Source organism: Gambusia affinis, linkage group LG20, assembly GCF_019740435.1.
Source record: "Gambusia affinis linkage group LG20, SWU_Gaff_1.0, whole genome shotgun sequence".
Taxonomy (NCBI): Eukaryota; Metazoa; Chordata; class Actinopteri; order Cyprinodontiformes; family Poeciliidae; genus Gambusia; species Gambusia affinis.
In genome coordinates this window covers 15,001,049-15,021,574 of record NC_057887.1, presented here as the reverse complement: position 1 = coordinate 15,021,574, position 20,526 = coordinate 15,001,049, and the positions used below count along the sequence as shown (strand labels likewise).

The following is a 20,526-nucleotide window of genomic DNA, read 5'->3' as shown; positions in this document are numbered from 1 at the left end:
ACTATGCCAAAACTATTTGACAAGATTTTGTTTTTGCAGTGAAGAGCTGGTATACAGAAGTTAATAACATTAAGATAAAACACATCACATTCAAATTAAGCCGCTAACTGTAACTTTAGACAGACATGCGTTACAAACTTTCTGGAGAATCGGAAGCTCAGAACGTCCAACATGTTGAGCAGCAGATCATCATGGCTTCAGCATCTTCCTGTCTGCAGGAACAGAAGTGTGAGAGGGTGCAGTCTGCAGGAGCTCACCAAGCCGCCCGGCTGAATGCTGGACGCATTTAGCCTGGTCTGAGAAATCTGCGTTTATATCGACAGGCCCAGATGGTCGGGTCAAATATTAACCCATCCATAGCATGACTCCACAGACCCAATCTGCGCTGTGTCAACAGCCTGGGTAATGATGATGACTCAGTGAGCAACTGAGAACTCCAGGCTCCCTTTACGACAACAGTTTACCTTTTTCTGTGGGCTGCTGCTGCCTGTAATAATGCATTATGTTGCGCAGCAGAAGTCGCATACGGATTCCATAAAACATGCCTCTGATTTTGATTTCAAGAGACCGGTTCACTCCAGCTGAGTGCCTCTGGCAAGAGATAAAACATTTACAGCATGCAACTGACAAGCCATTCATGTGGAAACTGAGCGAGGTCTTAAAGGTTCGGCTTGCTATCTTGTGAACCTCATGGAAACGGGAAGGAAGGTTTGCGCTGAGAGAAAAAAAAAATGACATTAGAGTGATGTTTCTGAGTTCATTTATCACACCAGTGACCATGAAAACAATAAAAGCAGAGTGAAACATCAGTAATCTGGATTTTATTTTATTTTTTATAAACCGTCCTGACTCAAGTGTATATGAGATTTCTTTCTCCAGTGTGATGGAGAGATTCTTAACAGGTTCAAGACCCTGTTATCGTCCTCTAGCTGCAGTAAGCTGCAATGTCTTCATGTCTTTAGTGCCTTTTATATCAAGTGCGCTGTGATGATGGAGGATTTTATAATTCTCTGCTGCTTGAGTTCCTTTCATCTATTTTGTAGGCCTTTCAAAGGAAAGAAAATTGCTTTTTAAGGCTTCTTCAGAAGCAATACAATCCCAAACGCAACTAACGCTGTGAGCCAATCTGGACAGAATCATTTCTATTCTTCCTCTAAGCAATTGTTTCATTTATAAAGACCAGACTGAAGCAAACAAGTGAGAATTTAGCAAATATGTTGCATATTACAACAGTGAATACCAGTTTGATCCAACTGTCCTGTTAGGACCCTTGATAAAGATGTGCAGAAAGACAAAAGATAAATACATATTTTATTGCAGTGACATGATCTCACACTAACTGAACATATAAACTCAGAAGAGAGAAAAACAGTTTTAGCAATAACTTGCACTGGAATTATTGCAACCCATGTTGACTCTGGAGGAGCGACAGAGTTTCACAGCTCAGATGGGTGAGTTTGATGACTGCAGAACTATTACTACATTTTTTTTAATGTAAAAGTAGCAAAAAGAGTCACTGGACTTTAACCAAACCGGCAGTACAACATCCACAAGGTTACACACGATGGTGGCAGCAGTTCTGTAGAAGAAAAAAAAAAACACCTACTTGGGATTCCCCAAGGCTCCAGCCTGGGTCCCTTCTCATTCAACATCGACATGTTTCTGCTATCTCAGATTAAAATATGAAATAAGATTATAAATATTATACACAACTCTTCAAAACAAGAAAGACAAGAGAACTTTTTATGAAAGAACACTGTAAAAACACAAAATCTTGCAAAGTTTAATCTACTTTCTAGTCCAAATATCTTAGTACACTCGGAATAAGTCAAAACTAACTTACAAGTGACTTTTCAGGAAGATGTGTTAGCTTGTTTTAAGTCAATAATTCCTTAATATTGATGAAAAAGTGTTAGTTCCACAAGCAGATTTTTTCACTTGTTGCATTGGAAAATGTCTGCTTACAGGTGAAAAAATTCTATGAGTGGAACTGATGCTTTTTTAAAAATCCATATGAAGGAATTATTGAGACCTGTCCAGGGTGTACCCCGCCTCTCGCCCGGAACGCAGCTGGAGATAGGCACCAGCAACCCTCCCGACCCCATTAGGGAAGAAGGGTGTATAGAAAATGGATGGATGGATGGATGGATGAATGGATGGAATTATTGACTTAAAACAAGCTCCTGACAAGTTACTAGTAAGTTAGTTTTAATTTATTTCAAGTGCACTAAGATATTTGCACTAGAAACTAGACAAAAAATACTTAGTAAGATTTTGTGTTTTTGCAGTGTAAGGCAGATCTGTGTTGATCTTTGAAGGTCTAAAAATGGTTGGATAAAAATGATTGTTTTTTTGAACATTTCTACAACGAGCTATGATTAGAGAGTTTTAAACAGCTTGAGTTGCTACAATGTGTGCCAAGAAAATTAGAAGCTTTGAATTTTCTTTCTTCATTATACAACAAATATGTTTTCTTTTTTTAATGAAAAAATTTGTTATGAGCTCCTTCTGTTACAACAGGCCTTTGCGTCATTGCGGCCAACTTGAACATCCTGCAGCAACAATGGATCCATGGGACGCTCTTGCAACACGTCTGCAACACAGCACTCCGGCTGTTAGTTGGAGCACACGATGAGGTGTGTGGACACAGGAAAAGTGGGGTAAAGGACGGTAAAATTCCAGGAAGCAGGTGGGATGTGAGGGAAAGTAGAGGGCTGGGGTGAGAAGAAGGCTGTCAAAGGGAGGATGGGTGCAAGTTATCAGGAGAAAATTAAAAATAAATTCCTTTTCAGTGTCCCATAAGTGAGATGTTTTTATCATAAGCCATGTAATGCTGCTGGGCCTTTAATATGTTAACAAAATGTCATATTTGAACCAAGAAAAAAGTATGGAAACAGAATATCTTAGCTATCAAGGAAAGTAAAGGTGCAAAAACATCTCATTTTTACCATTTTTTTGTTTCTATACCACTAGAAAGGAGCTTGTTATAAGTATATAATTTCTAAATATAGATAAAAATGTATTTGTTACACTGGCAAATTATTTCACTTGTAACAAGATGTTTTTTTCATGTTATAAGTAAATTAATCTGCCAGTATAATCCACATCCAACAGTTGGCTTAATCTGAATGTGATGTGTTTTATTTGAATGTTATTAACTTCTATGTATAACCACTTCACTGCAAAAACACAAAATCTACCAAATATTTTTGGTCTAGTTTCTAGCGCAAATATCTTAGTAAATTTGAAATAAGTCAATACTTACTTACAAGTACACTTCTTAGCAAGATATAGGAACTTATTTTAAGGCAATAATTCCTTAATATTGATTTTTTTTAAAGTACTAGTTACACTGTCAGATTATTTCACTTACACTGAGACATTTTCACTTGTTATAAGTTAATTAATAAGATATTTGCAATAAAATACTTGATAGGATTTTGTGTTTTTGCAGTGCAGCCTTATAAGCTGCTTAGAAATACAGACCTCAGAAGCATCTAAACCAGATAGTTGGTAAGGCACGTCAGAGCAACACTTTCATAATAATGGAGGATGTTAGTTTAGCTCGCAAATGCTCCTTTATCTTGAATCTGTACTGATTGTCCTTTCTCGTTGGCAAAAAAACCTTTCAAATCAAGCAGCCAGGAAGCAGTCATTTTTTATTTAGTGTCAGGTTTCTGATCTCCAGATAAAGATAAATCCAACTCTTTTAGTGTGTCTTTTAGAGTGCCACTATTTCCCTGAGCAATACTGAGAAAAACTCTTTCATTGCTTTGACCTTCCTCAGCTGCGAGAGCTGGCAGTTTGTTTCCGTGCCGACCATTTGGACCTTAATATTTTTTGCTGTAATTTTCCGCCCGCTGCAGCTGAGTGGGACTCCTAAGAAAGCCAAGACTCAACATTAAACATGAAGTTTGTCAGACCAAAATGCTTGGAGATTTTCAAATAGATTAAGAGTTCATTTCTGTTGTCATCAACTAATATTCTTATTATTAAAAAGACATTGTATGGAGCTTTGGTAATGCCAAAAGAAATTAGAATATGTAGTTTATTTGCTTAAAAAATATGTAAAATGTGCCTAAATTTGTTGTAATTTGTTTTTTGTTTTTGACACTGGATTTCCAAAAACAAAATTGTTTCAATTGTATTAAAGTATTTTTGTTTCAATACAATTGCAACAATTTATTTTCAATTGTATTGAATCAATTGAAATAATTAGAACTGGATAAAAAAAATAAATTGTGAGGATTTCCCCCAAAAAAATCAAAAACAAACAATTTAGACATCTGAAAACAGGTTTAGTACATTTTGTAAGAAAAAACATAAGAAACCCCCTGTTTTGTAGCTGGTGCTAAACTGTGCCAAAAACAAAACAGCAAGTATTTATTCACTAAAACCTCCATTTTAATTTTCTTTAGTTTACTTCAGCTGCATCAAACTTTTCACAAGTAATGTCCACAGGTGGATATATGGTTTCCAAAAGTATGTAGCATTATTTATGATATTTCTAAAAGGCTTATGTACCTTATAATGGACAGAAAAAATCCAAATTATTTTATGTTGTGCCCTCTTTTTTTCTCTTAAACTAAAGCAGCTGCTGTTAAACTTACACAAATAGAGTTTGTCTTTGCTGAGAAAAACTAGGTTAGATTTGGGTATGTTATTCTAAACACATACTTCAGAAAACCCTCGAGTTCCTGTGTGCGTGTGAAGTCAGACGAGTGAATATTTTTGGAAATAGACCGAATGTGGTAGCTGGTTTATAAACAGAATCTGTGACAGATGTTACTTCTGATTCTCTCCTCTGCAGAAGACATGAATGAACCAACTGCCTTGCAGAACAGTTAGAGGAAAGGGAAAGGGAGTGACAAATCGCCTCCCATCACAAAGCCCTCGCCACAATGGTACAGCCTGAGAACAAATAATGAATAAATAAAATTCTGAGATTGAAAGAGGAGAGCAATTTGTGAAGCAGCAGCTTTTCTTTTTCTCTGTGTGTGTTTGAGCAGCTCTGGAAGACTAAACAACCAGGAGTTGAGCTGAGCGCACAAACAAAAGCAATTGAAGCCGGTTTTCTGAAAACAAAGAACAACGATTGCATGTAAGAGACTGACAAATATCATCTGGTGTGAAGACTGTGACTCATCTTTGGTCCCCCTAAAAATATACATTCATGCAGCAGCTCTGCTGGTGGTGAGGATCAGGGTGAGATCTGGCTCAGGTCACAGTGAAACTAGCTCAGTATCAACAAAAGTCACACATTTCCTCTGCAGAAGGTGATGACATACCAGAGCAGAGGTGGAAAACACAAAGAAAGGCAGGATAAAAATTGAAATTAGCAGCATGAATTTCACAACACATAAGGAAGAGACTGAAGGTGTTGATTGGTGTTGCAAGCACATGTAGGCTTCTTAAAAATGCCTTTTTTCCTGTGGGTTAGTTTTCCAGTCTTATAAGAGTTCAAGCAGAGGGCAAATAGAGAGTTTCCACCCTCGCTCTGCACTGACGTTACCCAACAATCTTAATACAAACCGGGTAATGGATTGCAACAATAATGCACTTTATTTTTCCCCCCTTCTTTAGATACAATCATTTATGTTCCCTCTTCACTGTCTGCAAGCAGTATCCTTCATTTGCTTTACAACCCGAGACTGGGGCACAGAAAATTTAATCCCCTTCTTGGCTGACGGCTGTGAGAGAGAGTAAGAGGTGGAAAGGAGGAAAATGAATGCCCCTCCTCCCCAAAATGAAAGTGAATCAATGCGGCACAGCCCCAGGGATGGGGAAAGGTGGAATGAGAATGTGAGTCGGGGAAACGCTGAGATGGAGTTTGACGGAGATTCATGGATATTTAAACAGGAAGCCTATTCATCAGTCATCAGCTTCAGGTGCGGCATTGCTGGGTTTTAAGAGCGCTGGTCGCTTCAAGGAATGTTTATGCTTTGTTCCAGACTTTCCCCGTACAACAGTTGCTCTCATGCAGTGCTGACCACATTAAGTGTAACAAGTCTTAGTGTAAATAACAATGTACAGTATAGGTATTGACATATCACTACAGTTGCATAATCAGCAGTTGTGTAGTAACTAGTTAGATTTACTCAGTTACATATACTTGAGCCACCTTTTGAAAAAAAATATTTTTATTAGTATTTTTACTTTGCTGTAGTTTTTACTTTTACATGAGGAACCTTATTATGAAGTATTGCAACTCTTACCTGAGTACAATTCATGAATACTCTACCCACAGTGAGTAATTTCACTAAATGAAGAATAAACTTGTTTTAATCATTTTAACCATTTGTTTCAGTCATAATTTGAAAAATATATATATATTTTGCCTTATTTTGTTATTTTGTAATTTTCTTTCTAGAAATTGTTTTCATTTTGGTCTCTAAAATACCAACATTTCCACATAACTTTATATTTTGGTTAGTCTGATGATGACATTTTTCAATTTTAAATGATTGATGTTTAACTCTAACCCTTTTTGCCAAATGCTTTTTTCTCTTCTTACTTGAGTAATTTCTTGAATGGCTACTTTTTACTATTACTTGAGTAAAAATATGCTGAAGTAGTGCTACTCTTACTTGAGTTAAGTCTTTAGGTACTCTATCTATTCACCTCCAATTGTTTACTTGCATATAATTTGGATCTTTTAGAATGTATAGTCTTAGAATGAGTAACCAGATGTTGAGCCACCCGAGATTAAAAAGGTACCGTAATTATTTCTCCACTAAATAAATTTCTTCAAATTAAAGGCCAGGTGTTTTTACAATTTTCTCAATTTACTAGAGGTGCAACAGCACCACCTGCAGTCGGATTCAGTTTTTGTGGCGACATTAAACACTGTTGTTTACAGACTATTATGAAGATATCAGTCACATACTCGTTTATCCTGTTTAAATAGTATTTTAGGTCCGGCAAAGCAAAAAATAGCTAATTTCAGTGAAGTTACACCAAGAAGAAAATTTGAAAAGCTCGACGTAAAATCACCACTTTCAAGTTGTTATAATTGAAATAATAATTTTCCAGTATTCTTGGATAGCTACAAAACTCTGAGAACAGTTTTTTAGTTATTCTTTTTTATGGCTTTCCCTTCTTGTGGAAGGTGCTACAACTCCATGCAACACTACACTGATGTAGTAATTCATTCAAAAGTAACTTCAACCACACAGTAAGCACATTTTCTGACACTTTTAATTAGGGCGACGTTTCTCTATTAAAAACAATTTAAATGGTGCTATCTATGTAATCATTTACAAGCCATCATCAAACATCAAATTTAACTGATTAAAACATTTGAAATATATCACTGAATGTAATGGATCTATGAGTTAAGAGTTTTTGAACTTTACTACTGACGTATGTGCATTTTTTTTATTATTATTTCTGAAGGTTTCACCAACGCAAACATTAGACTTTTAAAGACCTACTTAAGATCATTATGGAGGGAATTTAAGACCTATTTCTCCACAAAAACATAATTCCTTCAGCCAACAGGCGATACATTTGTTCTTACCCATACTAGAGGCAATAAAACTAGTTAGCTAGCTAGTAACTGTAAGCTAGCAGCTAGTTAGCAGTAGCTTCAAACAACTCAAATTGTTGCCGACAGAAAAGTACCGCGAGGAAAGAAATTACAGAATATACGAGATCAAAAACCTGTGACTAATACTGTATATTTGACGCTAACTTAATGTATTTCAAGGCCTTTAATTTTAGATTTGTAAGATTAAGTCTTTTTAAGAATTTACAGACACCCTGATTATATGCTATTTATCAAGATAGATATCAGTAAATATATAATCAAAAATAATGAATGCAATAAAATAACATGAGTGATTACACATGATTAGGTAATAAAATATAAGAACTTTAATTCTGAGCAACAAAATTGTCAAATCAAAAATAAGCCAGTGCACAGTAGTTGAGTAATTCTTTATTCATGTCAAAAATCCTCAGGCTCACCTTGCAATGTACAAAATAATGTGTTGTTATAAAATTATTAACAGGCTGCTAATAAATAACCGGTAGAAAGTGAACAAACATCAAACAGTCACATTCACATCAACCCAGGCAGATATCCACAGGTCTCTCAATCACTTGCATTTGTATGTGAGCTGTTTGCGATGGTAGTGGATCCACGCGGGAGCAACAACAAGTCCAGCCAGGTAGCCGATCATAGCGCCCAGACTGCAGGAAACAGGCCAAACCTGGAAAAAGGGAAGGCAGGAAACTGTTGACAATCATATAAAGCACCCTGATGTTGCTCTGGGATGTATGCCGAAACAAGAGTACCGTCTCATGAGAACCGTGAAGTTGATTCCTTTGTATTAAAAAAATAAAAAACATATTAAAAGGATAGTAGACTTGGTAAAAACAAGGGAAAAAGCATAAAAATGTGGTGTTTTTTTTTAAACAATATGTTAGAAATGTGAACACTGACCAGTGAGAACCTCCCAGATGTTATTTCATTAACTAAACACGACTTGAGTTATATAATTGTACCACATATTTCTCTGCTACTGATAATTATTATTTAACAAGATTATTTACAGAGTTGTACTAAAGTATCCCCAACCCTTAAATGTTATTATGTCATTTATTATTGTTTTACTCTGTTTCATAATATTTTTCTGTCTTCTGGTGAATAATATTCTGTTGTATGATGTTTTAATGTCTTCTGAACAGTTGTTAAAAATGAGAATTTGTTCTAAATGAACTTACCTGCTTAAATAAAAACTAAATAAAAAGAGATTAAGTTAAATCACTAAGATTTTATGTAATGGAGCAACACAAAGTAGTACAAGTGGAAGAAAAATATCTCGAGCTCAATCATGCTGGATAAAAAATCCGGGTTTTTTTATTGTGTAAAGTATTAACTGTATTTAATTGCATACTTTGACTAGTCCAGCGTAACACAAATTACACATTTACAATGTTAAGTCAACCCCTTTTTAAGAGAAGAGGATTTCTCCCTGTTCACTTTTTTTCTAAATATTTTTCTGCATCATATGGATCTAAAGTATTTTATGTTGGTTATGTAAAGTGCGAGAACCTAGAAGACTCAATTTGAACTGAAGGTAAACATTAATAAAATATGAAAGGTTGCCAGGAAGAAAGGAAATTCTACACAGTTTGTATTAAAATTGATTTTTTTCCTGTGTAAGGTTCTGACCTGCCACGGTCTGTCCCAGTCCAGCGGTATTGGGAAAGCTCCCAGCCAGGCTCCAATCAGGGTGAAGGCCACTGTAATCTGCAAACAAGTGTCCCAAACAGACATAGCTCTGAAGAGGGACACAGAGCAAATGAAAAATAGTGTTATTGGATTAATAAAAGAGAGTCCGGGATGAGAAAAAAACAGGTTTGAGAGCCCACCCATGTCGACTGAACACTCGGATCCAGGCCTGGACGTTGGGGCCAAGAACACAGAGACACCTCAGAGTGGTCAGTGAGGTCAGCAGCACAGCGAGTGAAAATGTCTCCAAAGCAGATCTGGAAAAATGAAACCAATCAGATGCACAGTGTGGCAGTTAACACACAAGGTGTAACAATGTGTAACAGCAAGAACATTGGGAAATGACTGCATCAGTTTCTTCATGGTACATTGGTTTGTGTTCCCCATTTCCAACAGCAGTTACTCACTCAATCAGTGGCGCTCCGTAGAGGATGACGACCGTATGGAAGAACAGGCAAGACAGGAAGAAGTAAAGACATGAACGAAACAATCTGGACAGCTGAGGAAACAAAGGAAAAAAGATCAGATAAAAAAAAAATACATTGGAAAAAAAAACTAAGCAGCTTTTTTTCATATGGGATACATTGCAAAAGTCTGCATACCTTTTGAACTTTATTATAGTTTAACAGCTGCTCACAAATTCATACGAATGTTTTCAGATTTTCTCAACAAATATGTGGTCCTTTGTATAAAAATTAACACATTGACGTTTGCAACAAAAGTGTTTAAAAAACTAAATTTGCAAGTCACTTTTACACATTTAAATTGAACATTTGACCCACACATACTCTGGGTTACCTTGTATCCCAGTGTGTGCTTCTTAGTGGGCGGTGAGATGCCGAGCAGCCAGAAGACGGAGACACTGACCGCGGCAACCGCAGCTGACACCGAGTAGAGCCACAACAGGTGAGTTCCGTACACCGAAAAACCTGGGACGAGCACCGCAGGGAGGACGGTGGCCATGAACACTGAGGCGGCGATGATGGAGTGAGAGGACGCCATGGCTTTGATTTCGTGGTCCCACATGATAGCGGCTTCAGCTGACTACGGACGAAGGGCAACACAATTAAAATAAATCAAATTAAAAAGCTTAAAAAATTAGCGAAACATCGGATGAGGACAGTGGGGTGAAGCCATGAATGTATAGATTTCCACCGCGCTTCCGTAAACATGGAGAGACGTTGATTTCCCCTTGACTTTCAAAATAAAAGTATACTATGACTCCTCAAAAGTTTAAACTCAAGGAATGACGTTACACCAAACCAGACCACAGATATAAACACAGTCAGGTTATTTCTAAATTGCTCGATTACTGGGCATATCAATTAGCAAATCTCTGGTACATATTTAAACAAAACTGTCAAACGTAGCTTCATGTTGGATTTCCGTCTCTACAATACCACTCACAATATGGCGGCAGCATTGAAGTACGATTCCAAATGTCAGGTTTGTGTCTCTGTTCCTACGTAACGTGCCTCATCTAACCAATCAACAACATTCTAGTTGGACCTTTGGCTGACGTCACTATAGTAAACCAATGAAATTTATTATTTGAAAAAAAAATCACACTTGACCGGAAGTTTACGCTAGCAAAGGAAGCTAAAGCTATAGGTTGTTTTTCTTCTCTTTTCTTCTCCCTAAATAAACACATCGGAAACATGGTTTGTGAAAAATGTACGAGTGACATTTCTCTCTTTAATCTTGTTATGTAAGTTTGAAGCTAATGGAAGTTGTTTGTGTCAACGAAGTCTCCCCGAACGCTGACGAAGGTTACGTGAAGTTAGCATTCGGTTTTATTCTTCGTTGTACACATTTTTCCTCGCAGTAAATATAAACTTCGATTGTTTCAGGTGAGAAGAAGCTTGGTAGAGTTATCACTCCGGACACTTGGAAGGATGGAGCTCGGAATACAACAGGTGATGGATTCAAAACAACAACAACAAAAAGAACATGTTTAATACGGGACCACGAAGTCTATGCTTAATTTATAGGATTTGTTTCAACAAAATACAGTGAGTTTACATGTTATATTCGCTTTAGATTTCTCATTCACTAAACAAATGTCAGTGGTAAAAGCTGTATATATTAATTACCTTAAAGTAGGTAGATTCTGATTAATAAGCATGGTGGTGACAGCATCATGCTGATGGACTGCTTTTCATACTGTGCAGTTGGTTAGAGCTGAGAGGAAGAAAGATGAAGCAGTATAGTTTTGTGTTTAAACTGTTAGTTTAGTAATCTGCTCTGTTTACTCTGACTTATCCAGGTCGGCTATCATTTATATTGTCTCACTCAATACCGATAGTAGCGATTAACGGGTTTCTCTCGCTTCCATTTTTACTTAGAAAGTGGAGGGCGCAAGTTGAATGAAAACAAAATGCTGACATCTAAAAAAGCAAGGTTGGTATTCTCATGAAAGAACTATTAAAATGAACAGCTCCTAAACTTCCAAGCATTACTGCATTTGTAATTATAACTGCTTAATTGTTTTTCTCAGGTTTGACCCTTACAGCAAGACGGGCTTTGCTGTCTGCAGGATCTGCAAGAGCTCGGTTCATCAAGCTGGGTCTCACTACTGCCAGGGTTGCGCTTACAAGAAAGGTAAGGTATCATTTTTAATTCATTAAGCCCTAATTCAAATGAGGCTCATGTTTTAGCTGACTAAAGAATAATAGCTACAGTGACTCTAGAGTTTGCCAGTTTGTTTTATTTGTATAGATAGATTATTTTCTCTATTTGTAAGTTTTCTGTTTGGTTTAAAGGAAGGAAAAACTCAGTTTTGTGCCAATTTGGGCAGAAATTTACACACACAACTTAATTTTGCTCTGATTAGACTTTATTTAATAATTTTTTTTCAAAATAGATAACTCTTTTTTTTTCATTTGTTCCTTTTCTTTAAAATAGAAAGTGAGGCTTATATTTTGAGATTACACTACAGCCAGGTAGTTCAGGTAATGTTTCTTACATGTCTGACTCAGGAGTGGCTATAACACCATGATTGCGACAGCTGTAGGCCATGTTGTTAAAGGGTCCAATCCTATATTGTAAGCAAACAAAGTGTGCTCAGACTGATTCCAGGGCTGTTCTGATTGGTCTGTTTGAATGAGGTGTGTTTGCTGCTGCCATCTCTGTAAAGTATTTGAACTGAATGAGGAAATGCAAACAGTTGTTTCTCGAAATAAACCTGTGGTTTCTCCATATAACAAACAATGTATACAAATAAAGAGTAGGTCTAAGTATATCATTAACAAGCCACGTTTCCAGAGGGTTCATGAAAACATGGCAATGACTTTAGTCCCTAATTTGTGATGCAACATGTTTTTCCAAGAAACTTTTTTCACATCTTTTTCTTCTCACTGCTGAAAAAAACTAAACAGTTTTTGCCTCCAACTTAAATTGGAACCTTTTTCTTTGACAAATATATCCACTCTACCTGATTCGTAGTAAACATACCGAGCACTGAAAATGACGTTTAGCAGAAGCACTCTAACGACTTTATATTATATTAGACATTTACAAAAATATTCATGGCTCTACAACTCAATGAAGTTCAGAAACTACGGCAAGCTACAAAAATATTCTACGTCTTCTCATTTTGTCAACCCCATGCTTTGGATTGTTTTTGCAAGGCCAACACACAGTAGTGCATCATTGCTAAGCGGAAGAAAAGGGATAGATGGCAAATAAAATGAAAAATCTAAGCGGTGTCTTCTGCATTTATATTCAGTCCCCTAAGTTGATACTTTTTGGAGTCAAATTTTGTTCCAATTACAACTGAAAGTCAAATTTTTCCGACAGTTGTCAGATTAAATGTGAACAACGATGGTTGGTAGGTTTGCAGATGTGCTTTACTCTTGAAACAATAATTTCCCTTCTAGTTCAGATTTACGCAACACTTTCTGTTGATCTACCACATAAAATCCTACTAAACATTTTGGAGTTTGTGGCTGTGATGTGATAATATGTTTAAATATTCCAAAGCTATGAATGAAAGTGTACCTCCTGATTCTTTTTTTCTGTTTTTGTCCATTTGTCTCTTCAGGAATCTGTGCGATGTGTGGAAAGAAGGTTCTGGACACCAAGAACTACAGGCAGACGTCTGTGTGATGTAGTCGTGGTCCGAGAGCATTTTCATGAGTGCAAAACATAGACTGTGAAAGAGACGCCCTGAGGCGTCTTCTTTATTTTAGATTATTGTATCACACCACTGGATCTGTTCCATTCTCAAGCAAACAGCGTTGTCTCCAAATAGATCATCTGTCCGTAAAGTGACCGCTTCCAGAGGTGTTTTTGTCATTAGTCCCTAAACTAAGTGTATCCGCTTCTTTGAAAATGTATGCATGTAATATTTGCTGTGTTGAATTTGAGTGAAATAAAGCTGCCAGTTTGATATTTGTCAAAACGATTTATACGCCTACAGCCATAACTGGCTATAATTTTAGCCTCTTACGCACAGCATGGACTTATTTCCTCTTTGTGTTGCAATAATTGGTTTACTCTGATATAATCATATTTAGAAACTGTCTGCTTTACTGTGACCCTCCCCAAGCCCCTGTGTGGAGGTTGTAGTTCACAGGTCTCCCTCCTTGATATTTAAAGGGCTTGCTCTGCCTCAGGCCTGTGGATACGTGAGCACAGTCGGGTTTTATTGAAAAGACTAAAGCAGCATCAAATCTCCTGTTCAGACAGGGTCTATAATGTTCTGCGCTGGAGGCTGTGATTAATTTGCAGTAAAAACCCAATTAACGGCTAACTAAAACGTAATGGTGGGTAAAGTCCATCCAGAAATATAATTTAATTTCAAATACATCTTCCTTGTTTCCACTGACATGTTGTATCATTTACTATGAGTTAGCTTTACATTTTCTACCTAGAGTTCCTTAAGTAAACATCCAAATGTAGATCTGGTTCATGTGAAGTTTTGAATTGCATAACTGCACCGCTCATGGTGGCAGCATGTTGATTTTGATTAGAAGTTTTTGTAGACTTTAGTTCCTTTTGTCAGGTTGAGTGATCGAATGTTTGGACAATTTTTGTCTTTGGATGCTGTACTGCTGGAAGATTTTTGCTGTTCTTGCTTTTTAACTTTCCAACAAACTGGGATTTAAAGAGGAGTGGCAAAAGCAAATGAGGTGGATTAGCAGAGCTTTTCAACAACTGATGGTGTCTTCTAGGACAGAATATAGAATATCATCTCCACTGCCTGGAAATTGAGTTGCTAGCATATTTTGACAGTCAGACAGTTGCTGTTCACAAAACACTTTAGCCAGAGGCCTGTTCAGATTTATTGTGTGACTGACTGCTACTGGATACTCTTCAAAGATGCTGAAATTATGTAAGTTACATTTAATTTCCCTTTGGGATAAATAATTTTTGAAGGGATCTGAAGCCCCAGTTGAGTGCTGTTGCAAGAAATGCTTTACTTATTTGATGAACATGAATAATCCAGTAGATTTCATTCATGGAAACATGAACTACTTCTCAGTGAAACTCTCCAAAGAAGATCTGTACTGAGAATTATGGAGAAACATTGTGATGACTTACTGAAGGAGGAGTCTCAGAGAGAGAAGGAGCTTCTTAAAGAGACAGAGGTCAATTTCAAGACATCAAATTGTGAAATCAAGTTTCTTTTAACTCATGTTTGATATATATACACTATTTTTTATAAAAACTGAAGGTAACGGTGACTAGATTGTGCTATAAAATTGCGTTATGTACCTGGAAAACACATAATACTGCCCCTGTAAACATGCAAAAAATAAATCAAAGGAACACAATGTATGTATCATATTTCTGATATTGAACACTTTGGTGTGCCACGTGTTATTTTTAAAAAGACGATTTATAAATAAAGTATGGTATGTTTATAAAACAAAATATTATATAAAAAGTAACAGTCAACAATGTTCTTAATGTTTAGAAAGCTTTATTTAAGACTACAGTAGACAGTATTATATTTGATCACAGATTTACATTGATTGGCTGGACTTTAGATATTTGATTCATATCGCAAAATGTCACTAAAATTCAAAGGCTTTAAAAATGTATATAAATGACAAATAAGTTTGGATGACGTAAATAACACTTTGGAAAAGCACCAATGAAATTTCCATCCGAAAGAAAAAAAAAACATAAGACAAATAACTGTTACATATCTTAAGTTGCAATGTTAGTGTATTGCACTCAGGTTACATATTTCATAACAACAATATTGCCGTGCAACACTGTATAATAAGTAATCAAGGCACCAAGAATATGCTTGTTGGGTTCACAGTGATTTCAACGGAAATCTCTCAGGCTTCAGTGTTTTGAGGTTAACTCAACAGGCTGGAGGTCATGCAGCAAACTTCATGTCTCTTTCCCATCTGGTGTCACAAGCAGAACCCACAGTGAATCCATGGCTTTCTATCCACTGCAGTGGCTCGGGAATGAAGAGGGATTTGAGGACTTTTAGGCGTGCATCGCCAGAGCCAGGAACTCCTCTCGGGTCTTGGGGTCCTCGAGGTAAACTCCCAGCATGGTGCTCGTCATCGTGCGGCTGTTCATCTTCTGGACACCGCGCATCACCATGCACATGTGACTGGCAACACAAACACACACCGAAAGAGAGAGTGAACGGTCAGACTTAGCTGCAGAATAACAGTACCCCTCAAGCCTGAGGGTGGTGCAGTTAAAGGGGAACGCCGCAGAATTTTTCACTTCTAAAAGCAGGAAGAATTTATACAGGCAGCTTTATTACCCCTGACAAAATCTTATTTGTTTTATTCTTGGGGAAACTCTGTGTGTGAACTTACGCTGCTTCTACAACTACAGCCACACCTTTTGGCTGCAGCGCTTCACATATGCCCATGGCGATCTGCTTCGTCAGACGCTCTTGAACTAAAAAGGAAACAAAAGGAGTCAGAACATTAAGTTTTTGATAAGTATTTTATGATTATGATATCACAGATTACTAAAAAAAATATATATTCTTCCCTCACCGGATATAAGAAAAAAAATTAAATCAAGAAGAAACCTCCATTGTGCTTTACAGTCGGAAACATCTATTAATCCATTTTCAAACTCTGCTTAGGGTGTTTTCACACTTGATAGTCCAATTGGGGACTAAAATTGCAACATCTGTCAGATCTTCAGCCCGTGTTTCTCCACACTGCATTGTGTAGAGAAACATGTACCCCTCCTCGCCTGTGGTGGCGCTGCACCAAGAACCACTGAACAAAACAACACAAAGACCTTAGAAAAAAACACTGAGCACAACTTCCTTCCTCATAAATTTTAAACCAAAACGGAGTAGCGTCAGATTTTAGCGGTTGTAGAAGTTCTCCTTTTTCTTTGGTAAAAGACTGTGAGCCATTTCTCATTGTAGGGCCATATTCTAGTGTTTGTTTTGGTTGTATTTACCCCGAATGCCCTGTGCTATAGTCCTTTTAATATGATCTCCAGTCTGCTTGCATCCATATATGCATCCAAACCACATCAGAGTTTACTTCAACCGAACTGAGACTAAGGATTTTAGGCGCACCAGAGTTCGATTGCACATTCACACCTCCCCAATTAAACCAGACTTTCTTGTCAAACGGCTTAGAAATGGGTTTAAAGTGGACTAAGCAGGACAGGTGTGAATGCATCCTTACTCATTATAGGGTGGGGTTTATCTCAAGGCGGTGTATGCTCTGAACACAGGCTCATGTGTAAGGTCAATTGAAGGCGGCTAGTTGCATAAAATACGTCTAGGGAGCACACAGGGAAAAGATACAAACTTTCTGCAAAATTAAAACAGAGGATCCATTTTATTGTGGGAAAATGTTGCAAACATTGTTGGAAGTGAACTTAATGTTTTGCAGTTTCATGGTGTTCTACCTACCCTGAAGTCGGCGGCTGAACATCTCCACAATCCTACAGAAGGAGAAACACAAAAAACAGAGAAGGCTGCTTACAGATCAGGTGTAATAATGATTAATCTTTCAGATAAACACAAACTCGCATCGATCCTATGGCCAGTGGGGCCTCCAAACAGTAATGCTTCTTTATCTGTGAATCATTCACCATGCAGAGTTCTCAGAGTGACTCCAGGGCAAGATTTGTTGCAGTTATCCTGGGTTTGTGGGTTCAGATCCTCTCTGATTTTCAAGGGGGAAGGTGGAAACAAAAGAGGCTGTAATAATAACTACGATTCCCACCGGTCTGAAAGGATTTTCTCATGGCTCTATGCGGATAACATCTAGACTTGTGCCTGTCATTCTGCTAGAGGAAGAGACTATCTGATGGCCAGTGGGCTCAGACTCTAAGCCTCCAGGTCAAAGCACTGAGATAACAGAAGAATGCAGTCACCCAGCACTAACAGCAGGCACATACAGTGGCAGCAGGCGGTTATGATGAGCGCTGTGTTACCTTGCCAGCTTGCTGAGTCCCACCACTTTTTTGTTTGGGATGTAGCCAATGTGAACCTGGAGAAAGCAGAGGAGCAGAGGTCACCAGAGGACCTACCAGATCGTCGATGGGTGTTTGAAACACAAATGAAGGCGTTACCTTTCCAAAAAATGGTACCAAATGATGTTCGCACAGGGAAAACACATCTATGTCCTTCACAATCACCATCTCATCGTGGTCCTCGTCAAATATGGCTTTGTTTAGAATGTCTGCAGGGTAAAAAAATAATAGAGTATTCTTAAGAAATAGAGAAATCTTGCATTAGTAACCAGTGAAGGGTTTCTTGATCTGTCTAATATGGCTCTCTCTCTCTAGGGAGGCCTTTCAACATTGGGCATCACAACAGCTGTTTTCTATGGCTGTTTGTAAACTCAAGGTCAGTTTTGTTGTTCAATGTATGCAATATCTGATCAACTCTACTTAAAAATGTGAACTATTTTGATAAAAGATATTCTGCACAAAATTGTAACCCCCTCAAAATCTAACTGGTGAATGAATCTTTAATCATATTTGTGGAAATACAAAAAGACTGGATGCTTTTTTTTTTACCCTCCAGGGGGTCTTTTGTGGGCTCTAGTGTCCCTTATATGACAGTAGGCTGAAAGGAAACGGGGAAGGAAAAAGGGGAAGACATGCGGCATGTCCACCTGATATGCCTGATACCTGTATCTTACTTTTTTAAATTGCTTTGGGACCCGCGGTTCCACCTGTTTGCAGGTTGTCAATGCTCTTTTGTCTCCCAAGAACTGAATGTTGTAATTTTCCAACACTGGTTTCACCACATTGTTCCACATCCAAAGAGAAAACTAATTAGACATGTTTTCTGGAAACTCAAAGGTGCATTTTCAAGAAAAAAACACAACATTCCAATGCAACAAAATGAATAAAAAGGCTGGAATGCAATGACCTAGAAATCTTGTAATTTCCTGAAATGTTTGGGTTAAAACTCTAATCCTAATCTTCAAAATATGCTATAGTACAAAAGTTTAAAAGCTTATCAAATAAATATATATTAAGCCAAACATAACTGGCAATAACATCATTTTCTAAATAAACATTATTTGTTTCAATGTAAAAAAAACCCCCAGATCAATCGAAATCTAAACTTTTATAAAATAATTTCAGTCGTGATTTAAATTTTTGTGGTTTTTGCACTACAGGCCATCCTGCTAATATAGATCCTAACTGGTTAAATTAAATATCCATTCAATGATCAAAACTTGGATTACATCATCGTTGGGGTCAAGTTCACATGGCAGGTTCACTTTTTTAGCTAAATTAAATGTAATAAAGAAACAGAAGACAGAGATAAATAAATACTAAAATTGGTTTGGATGACCTCTATCTGAATTATAGATAGATAGATAGATATATAGATAGATAGATAGATAGATAGATAGATAGATAGATAGATAGATAGATAGATAGATAGATAGATAGATAGATAGATAGATAGATAGATAGATAGATAGATAGATAGATAGATAGATAGATAGATAGATAGATAGATAGATAGATAGATAGATAGATAGATAGATAGATAGATAGATAGATAGATAGGGGAAAAAAGAAAGAACAGCAGAACTTAAATGTATAGTGTTATGTTCTGTTCACAGGAAATAAAATTACATGTTACCAAGTTAATTTATTTGGTTAAGTCAAATTAAGCAAACATAACAAAAATACATCTGACAAATTTCATTCAGTTGCTTGTGACCAATTAACACCTTTTTTTTAAAGTTAGAACTCCTATAGTTTTTCAGTGTAAATAATTTTGACATGTTCGGCTTCCCATACACTCACCGTCTCCAATCTTTTCTGCTACTGTTCCCTTTATAGCAATGACACAAACCCAACTCCTGTCCTATCTGAGGTCCCAGATGTCAAACTCACCATCGATGGTCTCATGGTAGCCCTTGGTGAGGAACTGGATGGCCTTGGCGGCGCGCAGCGGCGTGCGCAACAGACCCTCCCGGTCCGTGTCCTCTCCCAGGTGCCGCAGGATGCTGGTGTAGGCGGCCTCCAGCTCGGGTAAGCGGGACTCGTCCTCGGCCTCCTTGCGGGATGTCTCATGCTTGCGGTGGACCCCGGCGGACTTCTTGGTGTCGATGATGAGGTCGCTGAAGCCATTGTTGCAGTGGAACTCCTCCACCGCGGTTTCTCCGACTTTCAGGTTGCAGTGAGAATTCATGTTGGTTTCGATTAAAATAAAAATTGGTTGTTGTCTTTTTTCTTATTATTATTTTTTGTAAAACAAGAAGAAAAAGCAGAATAAAGAGCAGCAGAAGAAGAGCAGAAGCTGAGGTGACCCGGCTGGGCTGCTTGACTGGGAGCGCTCTCGGTGCGCTCTGCTTTTATAAAGCCTGCCAGGAGCGCACACAGCTGACCATTCGCCAGGTTTGCGGCGCCTACGTCAAAACCAGCAGCCTCACAGACCTTCCCCGAGGTTAAGCATGCAGGAGATTTTCTGCATCTGGCATCACTTGACACAAAATGCTTCAGGCGATCTCCAACTGATTTGTTCTGGTTAAATTATATTTTACAACACTCATTCCCTTAAAAACTCACGAGCCTCATGATACTTTTTTCAAAAATTTTTTTGGGAAAAAGGACGGGTCAAACTTAAGATTATGATGACTGTTTTTACAGTGGCAGGCACTCCTGACCAAATTCCAACTTCCAAGAATAATTAAAGATGGTAGATAAACCGATCTCCCACAGGGATAAACCTTTCAGCATCCAACCAACCTTTGAATTAGGTATAGATTTACAGATTTCTCCTTTTAAAATTAAATTATAGATTAAAGAGGTGCATGAATGCACTGTAGATGTAACCTGATGAACTTAAAGAGCATTTC

At 37.5% G+C, this 20,526-nt stretch overlaps 3 protein-coding genes across 4 annotated transcripts; 1 reads left to right on the top strand and 2 right to left on the bottom strand.

Annotated features, from left to right (window-relative positions):
- Positions 1-7,914: 7,914 nt before the first annotated feature.
- On the bottom strand, positions 7,915-10,729 carry pigf (phosphatidylinositol glycan anchor biosynthesis, class F). Its single transcript, XM_044103838.1, has 6 exons — positions 10,646-10,729; positions 10,037-10,282; positions 9,646-9,737; positions 9,379-9,495; positions 9,179-9,287; positions 7,915-8,213 (listed from the first exon to the last, which is right to left on the bottom strand). The coding sequence occupies exons 2-6, from the start codon at positions 10,262-10,264 to the stop codon at positions 8,100-8,102; spliced, it is 660 nt and encodes a 219-aa protein (XP_043959773.1). The 5' UTR covers positions 10,265-10,282; positions 10,646-10,729; the 3' UTR covers positions 7,915-8,099.
- A 65-nt stretch (positions 10,730-10,794) lies between these two features.
- On the top strand, positions 10,795-13,628 carry cript (cysteine-rich PDZ-binding protein). 2 transcript variants are annotated; one of them, XM_044103840.1, is made up of 5 exons: positions 10,795-10,912; positions 11,089-11,154; positions 11,584-11,638; positions 11,736-11,839; positions 13,281-13,628. In XM_044103840.1, the coding sequence occupies exons 1-5, from the start codon at positions 10,897-10,899 to the stop codon at positions 13,343-13,345; spliced, it is 306 nt and encodes a 101-aa protein (XP_043959775.1). In that variant the 5' UTR covers positions 10,795-10,896; the 3' UTR covers positions 13,346-13,628. The 2 variants fall into 2 exon arrangements, with proteins under 2 accessions (XP_043959775.1, XP_043959774.1); XM_044103839.1 differs by having other exon boundaries at positions 10,889-11,007.
- A 1,559-nt stretch (positions 13,629-15,187) lies between these two features.
- gch2 (GTP cyclohydrolase 2) lies at positions 15,188-19,977 on the bottom strand. Its single transcript, XM_044103836.1, has 6 exons — positions 19,562-19,977; positions 17,768-17,877; positions 17,630-17,685; positions 17,103-17,134; positions 16,033-16,117; positions 15,188-15,818 (listed from the first exon to the last, which is right to left on the bottom strand). Exons 1-6 carry the CDS (start codon positions 19,857-19,859, stop codon positions 15,689-15,691), a joined length of 711 nt encoding a protein of 236 aa, XP_043959771.1. The 5' UTR covers positions 19,860-19,977; the 3' UTR covers positions 15,188-15,688.
- Between the last annotated feature and the right edge of the window lie 549 nt (positions 19,978-20,526).

What these genes read in the sequence shown, in the direction of transcription:
- pigf (XM_044103838.1), bottom strand. Translation starts at nt 10,264, where the DNA reads ATGTGGGACCACGAAATCAAAGCCATGGCGTCCTCTCACTCCATCATC. An exon ending in AGCACACACTGGGATACAAG is followed by an intron (nt 9,738 to 10,036) that starts GTAACCCAGAGT and finishes TTGTTTCCTCAG; the next exon opens with CTGTCCAGATTGTTTCGTTC. An exon ending in ACTGGGACAGACCGTGGCAG is followed by an intron (nt 8,214 to 9,178) that starts GTCAGAACCTTA and finishes CCCTTTTTCCAG; the next exon opens with GTTTGGCCTGTTTCCTGCAG.
- cript (XM_044103839.1), top strand. Translation starts at nt 10,962, where the DNA reads ATGGAAGTTGTTTGTGTCAACGAAGTCTCCCCGAACGCTGACGAAG. An exon ending in CTCCCCGAACGCTGACGAAG is followed by an intron (nt 11,008 to 11,088) that starts GTTACGTGAAGT and finishes CGATTGTTTCAG; the next exon opens with GTGAGAAGAAGCTTGGTAGA. An exon ending in GGGTTGCGCTTACAAGAAAG is followed by an intron (nt 11,840 to 13,280) that starts GTAAGGTATCAT and finishes TTGTCTCTTCAG; the next exon opens with GAATCTGTGCGATGTGTGGA.
- gch2 (XM_044103836.1), bottom strand. Translation starts at nt 19,859, where the DNA reads ATGAATTCTCACTGCAACCTGAAAGTCGGAGAAACCGCGGTGGAGGAG. An exon ending in CTACCATGAGACCATCGATG is followed by an intron (nt 17,878 to 19,561) that starts GTGAGTTTGACA and finishes TTTACCCTGCAG; the next exon opens with ACATTCTAAACAAAGCCATA. An exon ending in GTTCAGCCGCCGACTTCAGG is followed by an intron (nt 16,118 to 17,102) that starts GTAGGTAGAACA and finishes TTTCCTTTTTAG; the next exon opens with TTCAAGAGCGTCTGACGAAG.